This window comes from Theobroma cacao, chromosome 6, assembly GCF_053813885.1.
Source record: "Theobroma cacao isolate CCN51 chromosome 6, ASM5381388v1, whole genome shotgun sequence".
NCBI classification, from domain to species: Eukaryota; Viridiplantae; Streptophyta; class Magnoliopsida; order Malvales; family Malvaceae; genus Theobroma; species Theobroma cacao.
In genome coordinates this window covers 2,287,859-2,305,973 of record NC_142644.1, presented here as the reverse complement: position 1 = coordinate 2,305,973, position 18,115 = coordinate 2,287,859, and the positions used below count along the sequence as shown (strand labels likewise).

The 18,115-nt window shown below is 35.8% G+C and overlaps 2 protein-coding genes across 3 annotated transcripts in view; one reads left to right on the top strand and one right to left on the bottom strand.

Annotated features, from left to right (window-relative positions):
* Positions 1-18,115, top strand: part of LOC148761968 (palmitoyl-monogalactosyldiacylglycerol delta-7 desaturase, chloroplastic-like) — a 41,592-nt gene that overhangs the window by 15,135 nt on the left and 8,342 nt on the right. The gene's annotated exons all lie outside the window — the stretch shown is intronic.
* LOC148761970 (protein POST-ILLUMINATION CHLOROPHYLL FLUORESCENCE INCREASE, chloroplastic-like) lies at positions 14,045-16,826 on the bottom strand. 2 transcript variants are annotated; one of them, XM_088807752.1, is made up of 7 exons: positions 16,672-16,825; positions 16,310-16,394; positions 16,116-16,194; positions 15,341-15,454; positions 15,147-15,259; positions 14,632-14,742; positions 14,045-14,516 (listed from the first exon to the last, which is right to left on the bottom strand). In XM_088807752.1, the coding sequence occupies exons 1-7, from the start codon at positions 16,782-16,784 to the stop codon at positions 14,397-14,399; spliced, it is 735 nt and encodes a 244-aa protein (XP_088663878.1). In that variant the 5' UTR covers positions 16,785-16,825; the 3' UTR covers positions 14,045-14,396. The 2 variants fall into 2 exon arrangements, with proteins under 2 accessions (XP_088663878.1, XP_088663879.1); XM_088807753.1 differs by lacking the exon at positions 14,632-14,742 and having other exon boundaries at positions 16,672-16,826.

Genomic DNA, 18,115 nt, shown 5'->3' with positions numbered 1-18,115 from the left:
CTCACAGGAAAGGAAAGAAACTGATATGTAAGCCTTGCGGGGTTCCGGTTGGCATTCCGGATAATGAGTGTCGATCGGGACGTCGCGGCGATTGTCATGGGCCTGAGGGAGGTTCCGGGTCGTGACACTATTTATAATTATTTTTAACTTTTAATATTCCTCAACTCAATATTGGGCTAGGCAATATATCCATGTAAATAATAAAGGAAAGGATTTTACCTTGTTTGGGCTTAGACAGTAACCCAAAATAATTGATTTGTTTGGAAGCACCCAAGCCCGTGTCCTTAGCCCACCGTGCTTCCCAAAACACTCCAATCTGGAGCTCTGGTAGCAGCCTCTCCCAGGTACTCAAGAACAGCGTCGTTTAGAGGCCCTCCCAAGCTGACTTCTTATTATTTTTTTTCTTCTTCCTCTTTCTCTTCTACCAGTTACCTTTTTCTCTCTGAACGCTTTTTCTCTGCTCTTTCACCAGCTCTCTTTCCTCACTCAAAGCCTCCCTCATTTGCCTTTATAACCGACCGGCTGTAACCCTCTCTTTCCTCTCCTACTGGCAACGCACCCAAGCTCAAAAACTTTCCCTATCCGACGCCGTTTCAAGCCTCTCTTTCTCTCCTAAACCGGCGGTAATAGCTCTTTAAACTCTTCCTTCCTTTAAGCTTCAACCAATAAACCAAAAAATAAAAATAAAAATCTATTCCTAGAAACCCAAACCAAAAAATCCCCCAAACTCACTCCGTTTCTCTCCTTTCTCCATGATGTATTTTTTTTTTATATTTTTTTGGTTTTCTTTGATTGTGGATTGTAATTGTGGTTGCTAGATTAAGGTGTTTTCTTTGATTTTTTTGATAGAAAATTGTGGCTTGGTTTTTGGTTGTTTGAATCTGGTTTTTTGAAAGATCGGTTTCTTTTGTTTGAAAGGCTGATAGAGAAGAAAAAACAAATGCATCCGATATATAGTAATAATTAATCTGATAAAACAGAAGCACCATAAGAAAGAGATGAAGGTTTTGCTTACGTCAATAGAAATCATGCTTTTCCAAGTGAGAAAGTCGTGGTTCCTGTAAACAAATTGACATGCTTCGTTCTCCAATGGAGAATATGTAAAATAATTGTAAACCTCATCATCTACCTGAGTATTTTGTTGCAGGCCCCCTGCCACTTTCTGGAGTAGAATTTAAGAATTCCATAGTTGGCATAATTACTCCATCAGTGTTAAGGATATTATAATTTACAATATTGATTTCAATATATAGATATGTCAATGTTGGCAACTACATCAAATTAATATTATATATATATAGGCTATTAACTAGTCTGAATATTGGAGCCTGGAGGGAAGGGAATGTTATCTGCTGTCTTAAAAAGTGATGCCATTCAATTCAAGTTGCTTGATTTAAAAGTTAAAACAGTTCCATGATATCAGAAGAATTTGCTTCCAAAATGATAATTATAGAGTATTGACTCCTGTCATTACTTAGGAGGAGGAGTAGATATTAAATGAGAGAATCAACAAAAATCATAATGAAGCAAGCTCATATTGATGGCCCAATAATGCAAAGTGAAGAAAATCACACCTATATTTTTGTGCTTTCATAATTTGACTCAAATCCTGGCTATTTCCTCCATGCCTTGATTTGGACCCACTTTGCACACCCTCTCTTTCACCCCCATGCCTTTACTCACTCTCTCTTACTCCATGTAGACCTCACACCCCATACCCAAGGTACCACTACATGTCTAGTTGCAATTTCATTTCACTCATTATTATTGAAATTAGGAAAATGGTTGTCTTTGTCTTCTAATAATTTAGAGGCGAGCATTTTTTAGTGACGGAGCAAGAATTTCGTGTTTGAAGGGACAGACAAGAGCTAAGTTGATCCTAAGTTCTTAGAACAATGTGGCTTAGGGAATAATTCTTCTACAATAGATTTTATTTAATCTTTAAGTCTATTAAAATTAATTGTTGACTAATTACTATAAAGCATTTCACTAAACAAAAAAATTATTGTAAGGATAAAATTCTAAAAAAATCAAAAGTATATTATGAAATTTTAAAACTTTTGAGAGACAGGAACCCTACTAACGGCCCATTCCCTTCGCTACTGCATGGTTTAGGTGGATTTTTTTAAAGTCATGATTATACATCACTTGTATAAGATCGGTTTTAAAAAATTTTAATCGTGGATTAGGTCATATTTTTGTAAGGTTAACTCTACGATTAAGCTTATGATTTGATACGATTAAGAATTCTTATAATTATTTAAAAAATAATAATATTACACTCAAATAGTATATCAAATTCATAAATACTATAAGAAAAATTCATACATATCCGTGCAATAGTTCACATTTATTTTTAAGTTACATTACTTTAAAATTCTTACATTTTGTTTGGTGTTGTCGGTAGATTTTTTATTTATTTATTTATTGTTTGTATTGGATATAAATGTTTTAATATTATGTAACTCTTTAACTTAATATGGTTAAGATCTTTTAAAACAGCATCTTTCTTATTATGAGTTCAAGTCTTATTTCTAAATATTTATCTTATTTTTTATATAATTTTTTAAATGATTGTTAGTTTAGAATTGATTCAAGACTCGATTTCATAAGGACTAAACCGTAGGAACAAGTCTAGTCTTTTAATCTTGGGTAAATAGATAAAATGTCTAGGACAATGGACCACCTTAAAAGTGTCGGCCATACAAAATTTGAATCATGGATCACTCGTTAAGTCACAAGATCACCTTAAAATCGATCCAAACCCATTGGTCCACCACGATCCATGATAACCTTACAATGTTGCTCACCCCAGATTAATATAAGTTAACGTAACATTTATAGAAAAATTACATAATTAATGCAGTCTCCCTGATTTGGTTGAATAGTTGTATTTGCTCAAACAACTATATTTGTTCAAAAGGTTGACTAACTTTGAACAAAGAGACATAAATTTGTTTATAAATAAAATTTCTTGGTTTTTATGAAATTATATCAACAAAGAAACAACTTACAATCACTTTCTCCTTCAAATTCTTTTGAATTGCTTCTATATTGTTTTGCTATAGAAAAATTCTATAAAAAATTTAATAATCTTGTCATATATTAATAAATGTTCAGTGAATTAATTTTGTCCATACAAAATGTAGTCAATGACTGAACTTATTGTGTATTTAAAGTTTATCCTAAGAAACACTTTTGCACACCAATAATGAATCTGAATAAAAATTTTAAGAAAATGATATAAATACACCCCTTCAAACCATTTCCCAATATTTTCTATATTCTAACAACTTTATCCTTTGCCTATAAGTACTTGTGAATTATTTTTATACCTTAGCTCCACCAAATAGGGTTGTGGGTGAGTCCACGCTCTATGTTTAGGAGTAGAATATTTTAGCTATTTAAAATATTTGAATGTATTGGCTAGTGTTTTTTTTTAATATTTACCGTTGTATTGTATGAGTTTAGGGCCCAAGCTAAACTCTCACGCTTTAAATAGTTGTGAACCGTGAGGCGTGTGAGCTTCCCACTAGAAAGCAAAAGAACTCAAAACCTTAAACCCTGGAAAGAGTGAAACCCAACAAAAAGGAAACAAAGAAGAATTTGTTGGAAAGTGATCTTTAATCTAAAAAATCAACTACTGAAGGCTGATGGAAAGCACCTGAAGTAACTGAATTTTGAAAGGTGGTTTGAGCTAAGTAAAACAACGTCGTAAAGGCATTTAAGTGTTTTCAGTTTGTGAAACGATGACCATTAGTGTCGTTTCACTAGTCTTTTAATTTTTCTTGTAAAACGTTCTTCATGAGTGTCGTTTTTGTTAGCCGAATGGTCATTTGGTTGTTATTTTCTTTGTTCTTTGTTTTTTGACTGTTAGAGCAACAGAAAACTCTCCTTCCGTTTTCTGTGCTTCGATCCGATTTTGTTAGGTTTTTCGAGGCTACATCTAAGGAACAACTCTTAGTAGTGAATATATTTGCTTGTAGCCGTTGTTTTTGATATATCTTCTTAATCAATGAAATTCTCATTTTACTTCTAAGCTGATACTCTGTTCTTCTCTTTCTTCTTCATTTTCTTATTTAGCCTCTGTCAGTGAAAATCGAGTTCTTTTACATGGTATCAGAGTGTTTTTTCTCAAAGGACCTGTAACATTTTGCTTTTGATCGTATCATCTTCAATTTCTATATGGCAACAGTTGGAATTAGTGCAACTGCACCTCCTATATTCACTGGTGTTAATTATCCTTTCTGGGCAGTGAAGATGAGATCATATCTTAAGGCATTCGACCTATGGGATGTGGTGGAGTTTGGTGAGATGCCTATTCAAAGGCATGCTAATCCGACTTTAGCTCAAATTAAACAACACTCGGGGGAAGTTGCAAAGAGATACAAGGCTTTGATTAGCCTGCAGTCAGCTGTGTCAGAGTCAATCTTTTTCAAGATTATGCATTTGGAGGATCCTAAGCAAGTATGAGATAACATCAGAGAAGAATATTAAGGCAATGACAGAACAAGGGTGATACAAATTATGAATTTATTGAAACAGTTTGAGGTGATGAAGATGAAGGAAAATGAGGGTATTCAAGAGTATACGGATAAGATGTTGAAGCTGGTGAATCAGCTCAGAATGTTGGGACAAGAAGTCACTGATCAAAGGATGGTCAACAAAATTTTGGTGAGTATGTCAGACAAGTTTGAATCAAAAGTGACATCACTTGAGGATTCAAAGGAATTGATCTCTACTATATTGGCTTTTGAGCAGAGAAAAGCCCTCAAGGATGAAGACTCTGTTGAGAATGCCTTAGTAGCTAAAACTAAGGGTTTGAAAGCTAAATCTGAAAGCTCTAAGAAGAATAGTGCTAAAGGCACTAAGTCTGGATCTGCAAAACAAGGGAAGAGTCATGATAAATTTCCTCCCTGTACTCACTGTAAAAAGACCAATCATACTCCAAAGTATTGTTGGTATAGACCTCATGTGAGGTGTCGATCTTGCCAGCAACTTGGACATGTGGAGAAAGTGTGTAAAGCCAAGAAACAAGAAGTTGAAGGCAAGGCTGCAGTGGTTGAAGAAAAAGATGAATTTGAGGAATTGTTTATGGCTAAGGCAAATGATGAGATTGATGAGAAAAACACCTGGTTGATTGACAGTGGCTGCTCAAACCACTTGACAGGTAATGTTAATCTTTTCACTGAGCTTGATAAAAGCTATAGGGCTTGTGTGAAAATAGGTAATGGTCTATACATGAAGATACTTAGAGTAGGCACCATAGAAGTGAAAACTGCATCTGGTATGAGGTTTGTTCATGATGTGCATTATGTGCCTGAAGCTAATCAGAATCTACTTAGTGTAGGTCAATTAAATGATAATGGTTATGCCTTATTGTTTAAAGATAGGCAATGCACAATATTCGATCCTGCTAGTGTTGAATTATTAACTGTGAGCATGAAGAATAAGTGTTATCCTATGAAATTGTCTAAAAGTAAACAACTAGCTCTCTATGCTGAGAAGGATTTATCTGAATTGTGGCATAAACAAGTTGGTCATGTGAATTATAATTCACTGACAACAATGACTTCAAAAGACCTTGTAATAGGTCTACCTAACATTGTTAAACCAGAGAAGTTGTGTGATGTCTGTTAGCTTGGGAAGCAGACCAGGAAACCTTTTCCTAAGGAAAATAGTTGGAGAGTTACAAAGAAGTTGGAGCTAGTTCATACTGACTTGAGTGGTCTTATGAAGAATCCCTCACTGAGTGGAAGCAGGAATTATATCATGTTTATTGATGATTTCTCTAATTACTGTTGGATTTACTTCTTGAAGAATAAATCAGAAGCTATAAGGAGTTTTTCTGAGTTCAAAGCACAAGTTGAGAACTTTGCTAGCCTAAGCATCAAGGTGTTAAGGACCGATAATGGAGCTGAATACACTTCAAATGAATTTGAGAAGCTTTTGTCAACTGCTGGGATTCACCATCAATTAACAGTTGCTTATAGTCCACAGCAGAATGGTAAGGCTGAAAAGAAAAACAGAACAGTTGTTGAAATGGCAAGGTGTTTATTATTACAGTGTAATCTCCCTATGAAATTTTGGGCTGAGGCAGTTAACACTACCAACTACATTCAAAACAGAAACATCATTAAAGAATTGGTGTTCAAAACTCCTTTTGAGATCCAGTATGAACAAAAACCCTCTGTCTTTCATTTTAAAGTCTTTGGCTGTATGTGCTATGCTTGAATTCCTTATGTGAAGAGATCAAAACTTGATGTTAAAGCTTTTATTGCTGTGCATATTGGATATAGTGACAAATCCAAAGGATATAGACTATATGATTTAGATGCAAACAAAGTGGTTATAAGTAGGGATGTGGTCTTTAATGAAAGTCATTTCTGGAACTGGGAAAAAAAGATTGTAGAACCTGTTCCTGGTAGTCAAGATTTGGATAATCATCAAATTTTGTTGGAAAGTGATGATTCTGATATTGAAGACGAAAGTAAAGCTGTAAGAGGGTCAAAGACACTAGAGGATATATACAGCAAATGTAATCTTGCTGCTGTTGATCCTGTCACTTATTCTGAAGCAGTTGTGGATGAGAACTGGAGAAAGGCTATGGATGCTGAGATCTCCATGATAAAGAAAAATAATACCTGGTTACTTGTAGACAGACCTACATATCACAAGATAATAGGAGTCAAATGGATATTTAGAACTAAGCTAAATTCTGATGGCTCAATAAACAAATATAAAAGCCAGATTGGTGGTCAATGGTTATGCTTAGACTTATGGAGTTGATTATTTGGAAACTTTTGCACCGGTTGCCAGATATGACACAATTAGGATGCTTGCTGCATTAGCTACTAAAGAAAGGTGGAAGATATACCATTTGGATGTAAATGCTGCTTTTCTAAATGGTAATCTGTCTGAAGATGTCTTTGTGGAGCACCCTGAAGGGTATGTTGAACCAGGGGCAGAGGACAAGGTTTGTAAACTGGTTAAGGCATCGTATGGCTTAAAACAGGCACTTAGGGCCTAGTATGACAAGGAAGATGCTTATTTTTCCAGTCAAGGTCTACTAAAAAGCACAAATGAGTCGACTTTGTATGTGAAGATACCTGAAAATACTGCAATGTTAATTGTTGCAGTATATGTGGATGACTTACTAATCATTGGACCTGATGGTGATTCATTGATTGAGTTTAAAAGCCAGATGATGAAAGAGTTTATAATGATAGACCTGGGGTTAATGACTTATTTCTTAGGCATGGAGATTCTACAAATTGGTGAAGAAGTGTGGTTACATCAGACTAAGTATGCCAAGGATCTGTTAAAGAAATTCAACATGTCTGCTTGTAAGGTTGTAGCAACTCCTCTAGCTTCTGGAAATAAGTTTTGTAAAGAAGATGGTTCTGCAGCTATTGATGATTCAATTTACAGAAGTCTAATAGGTTCATTGTTGTATTTGGCAGCAACTAGGCTATATTTGATGTGTGCTACATGTTTATGGTCCAGATTCATGTAAGCTCCCACACAGTTACATTTTAAAGCTGCCAAAAAAATCCTCAAGTATATTAAAATAACTGTTGATTTTGGCCTGAGGTTTATGAAACAAGAGAGTGGGGATTTAGTTGGATATAGTGATAGTGACTGGGCAGGGTCACTTGATGATTCTAAGAGCACAACTAGGTTCTGTTTTTCTTTCAATAGTGCAGTTTTCTCATAGAATTCAAAGAAGCAAAGTATTGTTGCACAGTGTACTGCAAAAGCTGAGTACATAGCAACTACAGCAGCTGTAAATCAGTTGAAGTGGTTGAGGAAAATTCTTAATGATCTTGGTTTCAAACAAGATAAGAGCACCATGATCTTTGTTGATAATCTTTCTGCCATTGCAATAGCCAAAAATCTAATTCATCATGGGAGAACCAAGCATATCAAGGTAAAATATCATGCTCTTGGAGAGGCAGTGATTGCAGTACAGAGGTTCAGATAGCTGATATATTAACCAAAGGTTTATCCAGGGAGAGATTTGAAATGCTCAGAACTCTTCTTGGAGTGCACCAGATTTCAAATCATGGGGGAGTGTTGGAAAGTGATCTTTAATATGAAAAATAAACTATTGAAGGCTGGTGGAAAACAACTGAAGTAATTGAATTTTGAAAGGTGGTTTGAGCTAAGTAAAATGATGTCACAGAGGCATTTAAGTGTTTGAGGAGGACCGATGAGCGGTTCTGGAGCTGCCGGTGCATGGTCCAACTGCAAACACGGAAATGTTATTCGATAATCACATATGGAATTGGAGAACACAAAATCGTTACAATTGTCCTTACCGGTTGTTCACTGCCTTGACCATGGTCGTCCCCTTCGTCCATCAACTTAGGGCCCGACAGCTCATCAATTAAAGCAGCGACGGTGCGCATCCGCTTCGTGCCACTAGAGGCTTTTTTCTCCTTCAAGCTTCTCTTTTTTTGCCTCGCACCTAAGCCCAAATCCGACCGATCCTCCATGTGCCCTATTGGCACGTACTCGTGGCCCTCCGATAATGAGACATCAAGGTCCACAAAATACTCCCGGAGGGCCTCATCCGCGGTGGGTTCCAACGTCTCCAATGCCCATAACTGCAAATAAACAAATAAAATCATTATTGAATAGGGAAAATTATTATACAAATATAACGTAAAAATTAGCAGCTGTTCACTCATATGGTCAGATGACTCTAACTTCTGAATTGCCTTGTAGAAGTCTTTTGGCTTCTGATTGCAATCCCATCTGCACATTCGTGGGTAGACGTTTTTCTTTGGATCAGAGGGGGCAACTATTTTTAGGAGGACCGAAATTACTTCCATTACCCAAAACTGCATGTCAAATGTAATCATTATTAGACTGTAAATCATAAACGAGTGCACCCATAAATTTTTTTTTCAAAAGGAAACTGAAAAATGTTAAGTGATAGTACCTGTATCACCCATGCGAATCCATAAATGTTGTAGCGTAACCGAGTTTCCTTTGTCACACTTGAGTCAGGTACTTCGAACCCTTTCAAAAGGTAGTCCAAGGTCAGCTTCCAACAATAGTGCCCTCATGGGAAGACATTCCAATCGTCGATGTCCTCCACCAATGATAGCAACCAAGGCGCTACCCGTCTACGGTAGTCTTGACCAAATAAAATGTTATTCGTGATCAAGACGAGTGCCATCTTGGTCGCGTCTCCTGGTCGCTGAAAGTTGCCCCCGCGGAACGTATCAAGCAAAGCTTGCAGCTTAATGCTTTCCTGCCCGTTCTAGTATCTATCATGAATTCTCGCCGCAGCAACCTCGTACGGTCGTCTGAACACATCAGGCATTGGACCAAACTTCAACCCCGGTGATGAGGCAGAACTCCTGCTTTGATAGCCACGCATTGCTCTTGCCAATGGCAAACCATAGCTCGTGGTCCATTGATTGGCTCTCACTGATCCGACGAATCATGATGCTGTGCAAGAGATCGGCACAAAAGTACCCATGTGGATAGACGTCCAGGAGCATTTCAAAGCAGGTACGCTTAACTGCATCGTACTCCTCCTTCTGTTGGAGAGTCTTTGTGATGTAATGCAGCTGCAACCACTTACAGTGGGTGTTAATTGCAACGTTGAACGCCCACTTCTCCCTTGGCACAATTAGCAAATTGTCAAAATCCTCATACTGTCTACGCTGGATCTACAAAACATGGCACACATGCATCAGTGAGTTAAGCCGTCATGTGCAAGAAGGAATAAACGTTGTGACACGCCATGCATAGCAAGCAAAATGTTGTGACACACCATGCATAACAAGTAAAATGTTGTGACACGCCATGACACGTCATGCATAACAAGTTAAACGTTGTGACACGCCATGCATAACAAGTAAAATACTGTCACACACCATGCATATAAAGTAAAATGCTGTCACACGCCATGCATAACAAGTAAAATGTTGTTACACGCCATGCATATAAAGTAAAGTGTTGTCACACGCCATGCATAACAAGTAAAATGTTGTGACACGCCATGCATATCAAGTAAAATGTTGTCACATGCCATGCATATCAAATCAAATCATATAAAGCTGACGCATCAATAACTAACTATAATAACAATGACATCACACGATAAACACCCAAAACCCTTAAAACCACTACGACTTAACCCTAACAACCATCAAACCAGTAAGAAAATACAGTCTAAACATTTGCAAAACAAAACAGAAAACCCGAACATATCAAACAAACCTAGGAAAAACCAAAAAATTAACGAACACAAGAATGTTTTAATTTGAGACTCATTGACCTCTTCATTCATGGTTGACATTGTTGCTGGTGCTGTGGTGTCGTTACGCTTTCAAAGAGCCTTTTCGAACACTCCGGTACCGGCGAGAATGAGAAATGAATCACATAGACGTTACGAATTCTGAATAATAACTGTTTAAAATGAAAAATGGCCTTTTAATATTCTTATTGATTTTGAAAAAGGGGAATTAATTCAGTGAAAGTCTAAACGATTACCACGTTAACTGCCCTTTTTTTTTCCTCTCTCTATTTCAAACCATGATGTGTCAGCTGCTCAAGCACTATCGTGTCACACACTCTAAACCATGACCATGGCGTGTCAGCTTTTCAAGCAATGCCATGTCACACACTCTAAACCATGACCATGGCGTGTCACCAACTCTTAACTCTAGAGTATCACAGCTTCCCTCCATGGCGTGTCACCAACTCTGAACTCTGGCATGTCACAGATTCCCTCAATGGCCTCTCACGAACTCTGAATGCCGACATGTCACAGATTCCCTCCATAGCGTGTCACCAACTCTTAACTTTGGCGTGTCACAGATTCCCTCCATGACGTCTCACCAACTCTAAACGTTGGTGTGTCACAGATTCCCTCTATGTCGTGTCACCAACTCTTAACTCTGGCGTGTCACAGATTCCCTCCATGGCGTCTCACCAACTTTGAACGTTGGCGTGTCACAGATTCTCACCATGACGTGTCACCAACTCTTAACTCTAGCGTCTCACAGATTCCCTCCATGGCGTCTCACCAACTCTGAGCGGTGCCGTGTCATACATTCCCAACATGACGTTTCACAAACTCTAAACCCTGCCCTGCGACAACTGTCTCACATATGGCTTGCTATAGCAAGACCATTTCCTGCTTTGGATTCACATCTTTCTCCTTTCAATTCACTACCGTATTAAGAATTTTTGGTTTCACATCATTAGCCAAGCTTTCCATTCATGACGACTGGTTCCTCGTTCGATTTAATATCTCTCTTCTTCTATTATCTGAATGCCATGTCCCAAATATCTGAAAACCCATCTCATGCAACATTATTTTGTTTTGCACAACCTTCGCAAAAAAAAAAGGTATTTTGCACAACCAATCTTTGCATATTTATTTTTTTCCTATTTTCCACCTATTTGATAGTGCACGCTAACGAAGATGGCTCATTAAGAGCATTTTTGTCCCAAAATCTATTTTGGTGGCTAAAAACAGTTAAAATTATCATGAGGGTTATTTACAAAAGCACGTTATTTTTAAAAGATAAAAAAAAATCCCCTTTTTTTAATGTCAAAACATTTATACTACTCCATTTCCAACTTCCAAGTTTACCGTTTCCTTTCACTATTTTATTTTTAATCAGAAACAGCCTCATTACCCACTTTAAGATATGGCTAAAGAGATGTTTTAGCATGTCAAATGCAGGTGCCTAAGAGCTTTGGAGCTCTTAGAACATGAGTATTGTTTCCTCAAGAATAAATTGCATGAACTTTTTCAAGTATATTTTCATTGATTTCTTTTTGCTTTTTTTTTCATCACAATGTATTTATTAGTAAAAACAAAGAGGCAAAAAAAATTGATTCCACACATGGAGATCTTATAGATCTACCTTTATGAGTCCCTTATGCATTCTTCAAATGCAATTAATTAAAAATGTATCAGATTAAGAATTATTATATTGAAATATAATATTTTAAAAAAATCTTTAAATTATTTTAAAAATTTAAATAAGTCATTTTTTTATTACAATTAGTTAAATTTTTATATTTTTATTTTAAATTAAATAATTTGTTATTACTACCAATTTATTAATTATTATTAATTAAATTATTATTTATATTTTATATTTTTTGTGGCATTGACATAAGGTATAGGTAAAAATTGAAAAGTGTCATAAGAGCTTTTTTAACATGTCAATATATAATATAACTTTGAATGGTTTCTAACTTTTCTCTAAGAAAGTTTGATTACAGCAAAAAGCATGATCTGATCTTTGGATACATATGTTTTGGGGTGAGGTGTTTGTAGGGGTGCAGACAGTTTATATACTATGGACATGGCTAATCGAGTGTCGGCCAAGGGCTACAATATCTGCTTTGTTCATGTTTACTTGTCGTGGGATTCTTGGTTACTCCACGCAGCTCCCATTACCCCAGGTTCTTAACATTTGAAAACTTATCCTTCCCTGATTTGAATTGTTTGATTTCATTTCCATAAAATTGGTATGATCATGTTTGATTGATTTTTGAAGATAATGAACAACACTGTCAATGGTATCTTTGTCTTTGTCTATAGTTGTCAGGAACAGGGTAGTCGTAATCCCTTTTTCTTAACTCTGGTTGGTTATTGGGTTTGATCAGCTGATTCAATCATGGAATGACAGGAATTTGTAGGTTCAGGAGTGGATTTTCCAGTAGGGAATGTATCGTTCTTCCTATTCTTCTCGGGCCATGTTGCTGGATCTGTGATTGCGTCGTTCGAAATGAGGCGAATGCGTAGATGGGAATTGGCATGGTTATTTGATACATTGAATGTGCTTCAAGCTGTGAGGTTGCCTGGTACCAGGGGTTGTTACACCATTGATTTGGCTGTTGGTGTTGGTGCTGGAATCCTATTCGATTCCCTTGCTGGCAAGTACGAAGACAGCAAGAGAAAATGTCCACTTGTTTCTGGTACCATGAAAGAGGGCTTGTTAAGATAAAGAAGAATTGCTCAAATGGCAACGTCAAATTTGAAGAAGACAATGTAAATTGCTGCTCAAAGGGGAAAAAGAAAAAGGGGAATTGTAGTTTAGAAAACAAGTTAAAATGGGGTGTCAATGTTCTAATCCTTGTGTTTTTTTTTTCGATGTGGCCTCTGTTTTCTTGGGGTGCTTACATTGCTTGCTTGCAGTCATTTCACATTTGTCAATATTCTTTTTGGCATAGGATAAGCATGTTAAAGTTAGAGCCTAGGATGTGTTTTGTACTACTTTCTTTGTCCTGTTCTAGAAGTTGAATTCATAAAAGAACTTTCGTCCTACGACCATTCTGTCAATGGTTTTTTGACAGGTCAAATCGTGTCATATTACAAGAATCACAGGACCAGTTTTCATGGCATGCAAAGCCTTTGCGCTTTCACTTGTCTTTGAAGTTTGGCAGGGCCTTGACCCAGAAACCTGGGTAGAACTGGACCAGTTTGATATTGATGCATAGCTAATAGTTTAGTTGTACATCTTTTTCATTATGCGTTGCCAGAAAGATTTATTATCTATGTCCTCTAGCTGCTGAACAGGGGCGTTTGATGGTCCTAATTAAAACCAAGCTGATGAGCTTTCAGCACATTTAACATTGCTTTCCATCTTTAATCATTGTCATGGATATCCTATTCCTCTGTCTGTCCTTTTTCATTAGGTAGACTTGACAGAGATATGATATTTTCAGTTGGAGAGATAATTACCATTGACCAAACTTAATTTTTTTACAATTATCCTGGATGCCAATCTGTTAGCATAAATTTCTCTGGATGGCAAGAATTATGCAACTAGTCAAATGAGGCCTTGCCTTCATGTTAAGGCAAAGGGTATGGATGCTGCCGTTTTAGTAAGGGTTTATTGTCAAGCAAATTTTAGTAAGATTCTGCAGGGTTTCTAATCTACATTCTGATATTATCAAACTGTCAATAAAATATTGTTATCTAATTGTAATCCCAACTCCAAACCCTACTTAAGCATAAAAAAGAAAGCTCTAAAGATCCTTGCCACCAAGCAAGTCAAACTCAGTGGAATCATGCGGTGAACTTATTTTAAGGATATATGCCTTATGCTACATTCTATACAAGAATTGTCTCATTTCAATCGTCACAACTGTTACGATATACTGCAACTAATGTCAGGGTGGAGATGATAGCCAATTTGTAATATAATTATCCTGTACCTCATTCATATGAATATTTGCAGCTTTATATTCGAATTTCTTGAGAAGTCACAGGCAGGGCAAATGCCCTATAGGACTAGCGGTTAAGAGCAGGGAGTCATTCGGCAAATAGTCTGCCATGGTAACTCTAGACCTCCGCCAAATGATTGTATTAAATGATATGAGATGAGTGAATGAGATGCGGCTGGCTGACACTAGTCCTCAGAATCAGAGTCAATTAGGCATGACCCGTCATCTACATTAGCGAGAGGGTTGTATAAGTAGGAGTTAGGATCCATGCATCCAGGAACTAGATCAAGGCTGCAACGATCACCCTGCAAGAGTGTTCCATTGTAGAGTTCATACATAAAGTTGATGCTAGCAATTAGATGCAGAATAACGAAATGAAGATGTAGAATAAAGAAGAACACAGATAAGAAGTTTATTTACTCCTTCTTTGGATAAGTTCCCGATCATAACACATCTATCAACAACAATATTTGTGTCTGGAAAGATTGCCCTGTCACATGCACCTTCTTGACTCAACTCCTCTGCCAGCCCCTGCCACAGTGATACAAGATTTCACATGTCTCAGGTTACATTATTCTCTCACTTGTCTAGTCTGAACCAATTCAATCATTCCAAATAGAAATTAACTCAAGTGTAAAATGAAACAGAGAAATTCACAATATTGCATGGTTTGGCAATGAGTTCTCTAGTTTAGGTCAAAATAAAAAATGAATTCTTCAAATTTACTTTCCAGATCCACCTTCCCTACCCCCTGCCAGCAACATAGAAGAAACATTTTTTTCGTAATGCATGGCTTGCCAAATTTTGCTTCACTTCCAAATAGTTACAGGTATGACAATCACGAATGCGAAATGTAATATGTGTTCATAGCACAGGACAATTATCTTCAACCTAGAGGCAGAAGAATCATAGAGCCCAAGTATGCATAAATTTACCTGGTTAAAGAATTCAATTGCTCTGTTTTGCCAAGACTTCGGAACTTGAAACTGTAGTCTGTAAGGACCATCCCAATTGGCTCCATTTGTGAATGAGAAGATCAAGTTCACAGCTGCCAAAGTAAAAGTAGATTTTAGGAGTTGAGGAGAGAGTTGAACTGTCCAAGAGAAAAAAATTTGTGAATGTTACAAACCATGCTTAGGAACGCATATCTGGATGGTGTATATTGGACTATCAGCCTTGCCTCGAGATTTCCTCAGCATTGCTCTCGGTTCACCACCACACATGATAGGCTGATTGAAACCTCCTGCAGAGTTACAGTTGAGTAAGTTGTTAGCCAAGGACTTCAATTATCTACTTGCATACAAAACCTATAGTCGACCCAACAATGAATCAAATACTAGAACCCCTAGATAAACCACTGAAGAAAGAACTACAGGCACCACTCACTTAACCAATGGTAGCTGAGCTATGGAAAACAAATTGTGGAAATTATCAAAGATCCATTTGAGTCATGCCATGAACCAAGGTCATTCAACTGTGAGGTATTTGAAATGATTACAAGTTATTCTATCCCCCTACTTTCATTTTCTTTTCTTTTTGCCGTTTTTGATGGCAATCTCCTGATAATGCAGAAGAAAATCAAAATGTTCCTATTTTCTGTAATAATGTCAAGAACCAAATTTCTGAGTGTTGCTATAGAACCAAATGAAGAAAAACTGCTTAATTTATTAAATAACCTTGGTAATACTGGTAACAACAAGCCTATTAAATACTTCATTTTATGAATAAATTTGTTTTATACTTTTAGGACATAACAGAAGCCATAGTGTTACAGTCTATAATATAACTAGAGTCCTTTCACAGGTAGTACTTCTTATTTGTACAGACTTTTATGTATTGAAATCTACAGAAACCAATTTGGTTAATTATATTATTAAAGCTAAGAGTGCATGAGCACAAATTACCATTGAAAGCAATGCCATATTCTTCATTTGGAACAAGTTTAGTTGCAGCTGGATTGTAGAAAAGCTTCACCTTCTTTCCCTGTCAAAAAAGACAATCTCTATAGAAAAGAGTTGCAACAGCCAACAGCCTGCCCTTGCTTTCAAGCAACATAAAGCAAAAATAATAATAATAAAACCAGCAATGCTGCACTCACAGAAGTTGGAGGAAGACCATTCATGGTTTTCCAATATACCGGAGCCCTCCCCAGTTCGAACATAGCCCACGAAGGGAGTGCATACCTGTTGGGCAGGAATCTTCAGATTATTCTGTTTGAATGATTAAAAAATTTCAAACAACACCACATTGCAGTTTAGAACTTGAGATACATATAACTTCAGCATGCTGCACGTAGAAACATGTAGAGGGTGAATTCCTCCAATTTTCCACTCCCAAAGAAGATATTATTCCTTAAAATGCAAAAACCCAACTCAACAATTCTTTTCAAAGAAAACTCCAAAGCCAGAACACTTTAAGCTTAATGAAACAGCAAAAATAGAAGGAAACTAAAGTCCATACTCTTTAATTTGTTCCATAGGATTTTTTGTAACAGTAGCAGCTGCAGTCACTTTTACACTTATCTTGACTAATCTTTTCGTCTTTGCAAAATCCCTTGGCAATGATGCACCCATAAAGCTACTAGCTGCATCTGAAAAAATTGCAAAACTGTTTGGCATCAGAAATTTGAGGCATAAGGTCTAGCTATTTTACTTGGCATTTTGAGTCACAACAACATTAGTTTGTTCTGGCACATAGAATTTATTGCAGATATAAACAGAATGAAGCAACAGCCAACTCCAAAGCCCTAGGTTACCAACTCATTTTAGAAGCTCTAGTTCATTTGATGGAGACTACGAAGTAAATGACTTGCTCAATGATATTTGGATTTTCTGACTCAAATGATATAATTTCAGCTTAGAAGTGTACAAAATTATGCAGCGCAATACAGGATTGAAATTTAAGGGAAAGTTGCGCCCTAAATAATCAAATCTAAAACAGGTCATCGCCTAAGGATTCTAGAGGTGAGCAAGACCAATCTAAATCAATTATTCACTCAAACTAAATGCGATTTGCATAAAACGGTTCGGTTTAATTGATTCATTGGATCAATTAGTCCACAATGTTTGGTTCAATTGATTTTTTGATCGGTTCTTGGTTTTAAAATTTTTGGATCAATCCATCCAAAAAACCAAACTAATTTTTTATATATTTATATATATAAATATTAATATATGTAATATTTTTTTATATATTAAGAAGAATTGATGGTAAACTTAATTAATAATATATTTAAAATATATTTGGGTAGGGTGAGCAAAATTAATCCAGACCAATTACTCATTTAAATCAAATGTGATTTGAGTAAAACGGTTCGGTCTAATTAGTCCATTGGATCAATTGGCCCACAATATTTGATCCAATTGGTTTTCTTTTTACGATTCTTGATTTTAAAATTTTTGGACCAATCCACCCAAAAAATCAAACTAATTTTTTCATATTTATATATATATATATATATTAATATATGTAATATTGTTTTGTATATTAAGAAGAATTGATAGTAAACTTAATTAATAATATATTTAAAATATATTAAAGTATTATACATACGTATACAAATCATAATCATAGTAATTTAATATTAGTTATATATATTTATTTATAAATCTATATTAATATGAAATTACAATTTATATATTTTGAATGATATAAATTATATGTTAATATTATAATATATGATAGTAAATATCCTACGTATTAATATATTATAACTATTATACCTTAGTAATGTTTCATAATATAAGATGTTATGAATATATATATATATATATATATATATATAATTGTATAAATATATTATATATACATATATTTAATTTATATATAAACATTACTATAATTTATAATAAACTTTATTTATATGATTGTATTTAATAACTTTATTATCACCTTTAATTTATAA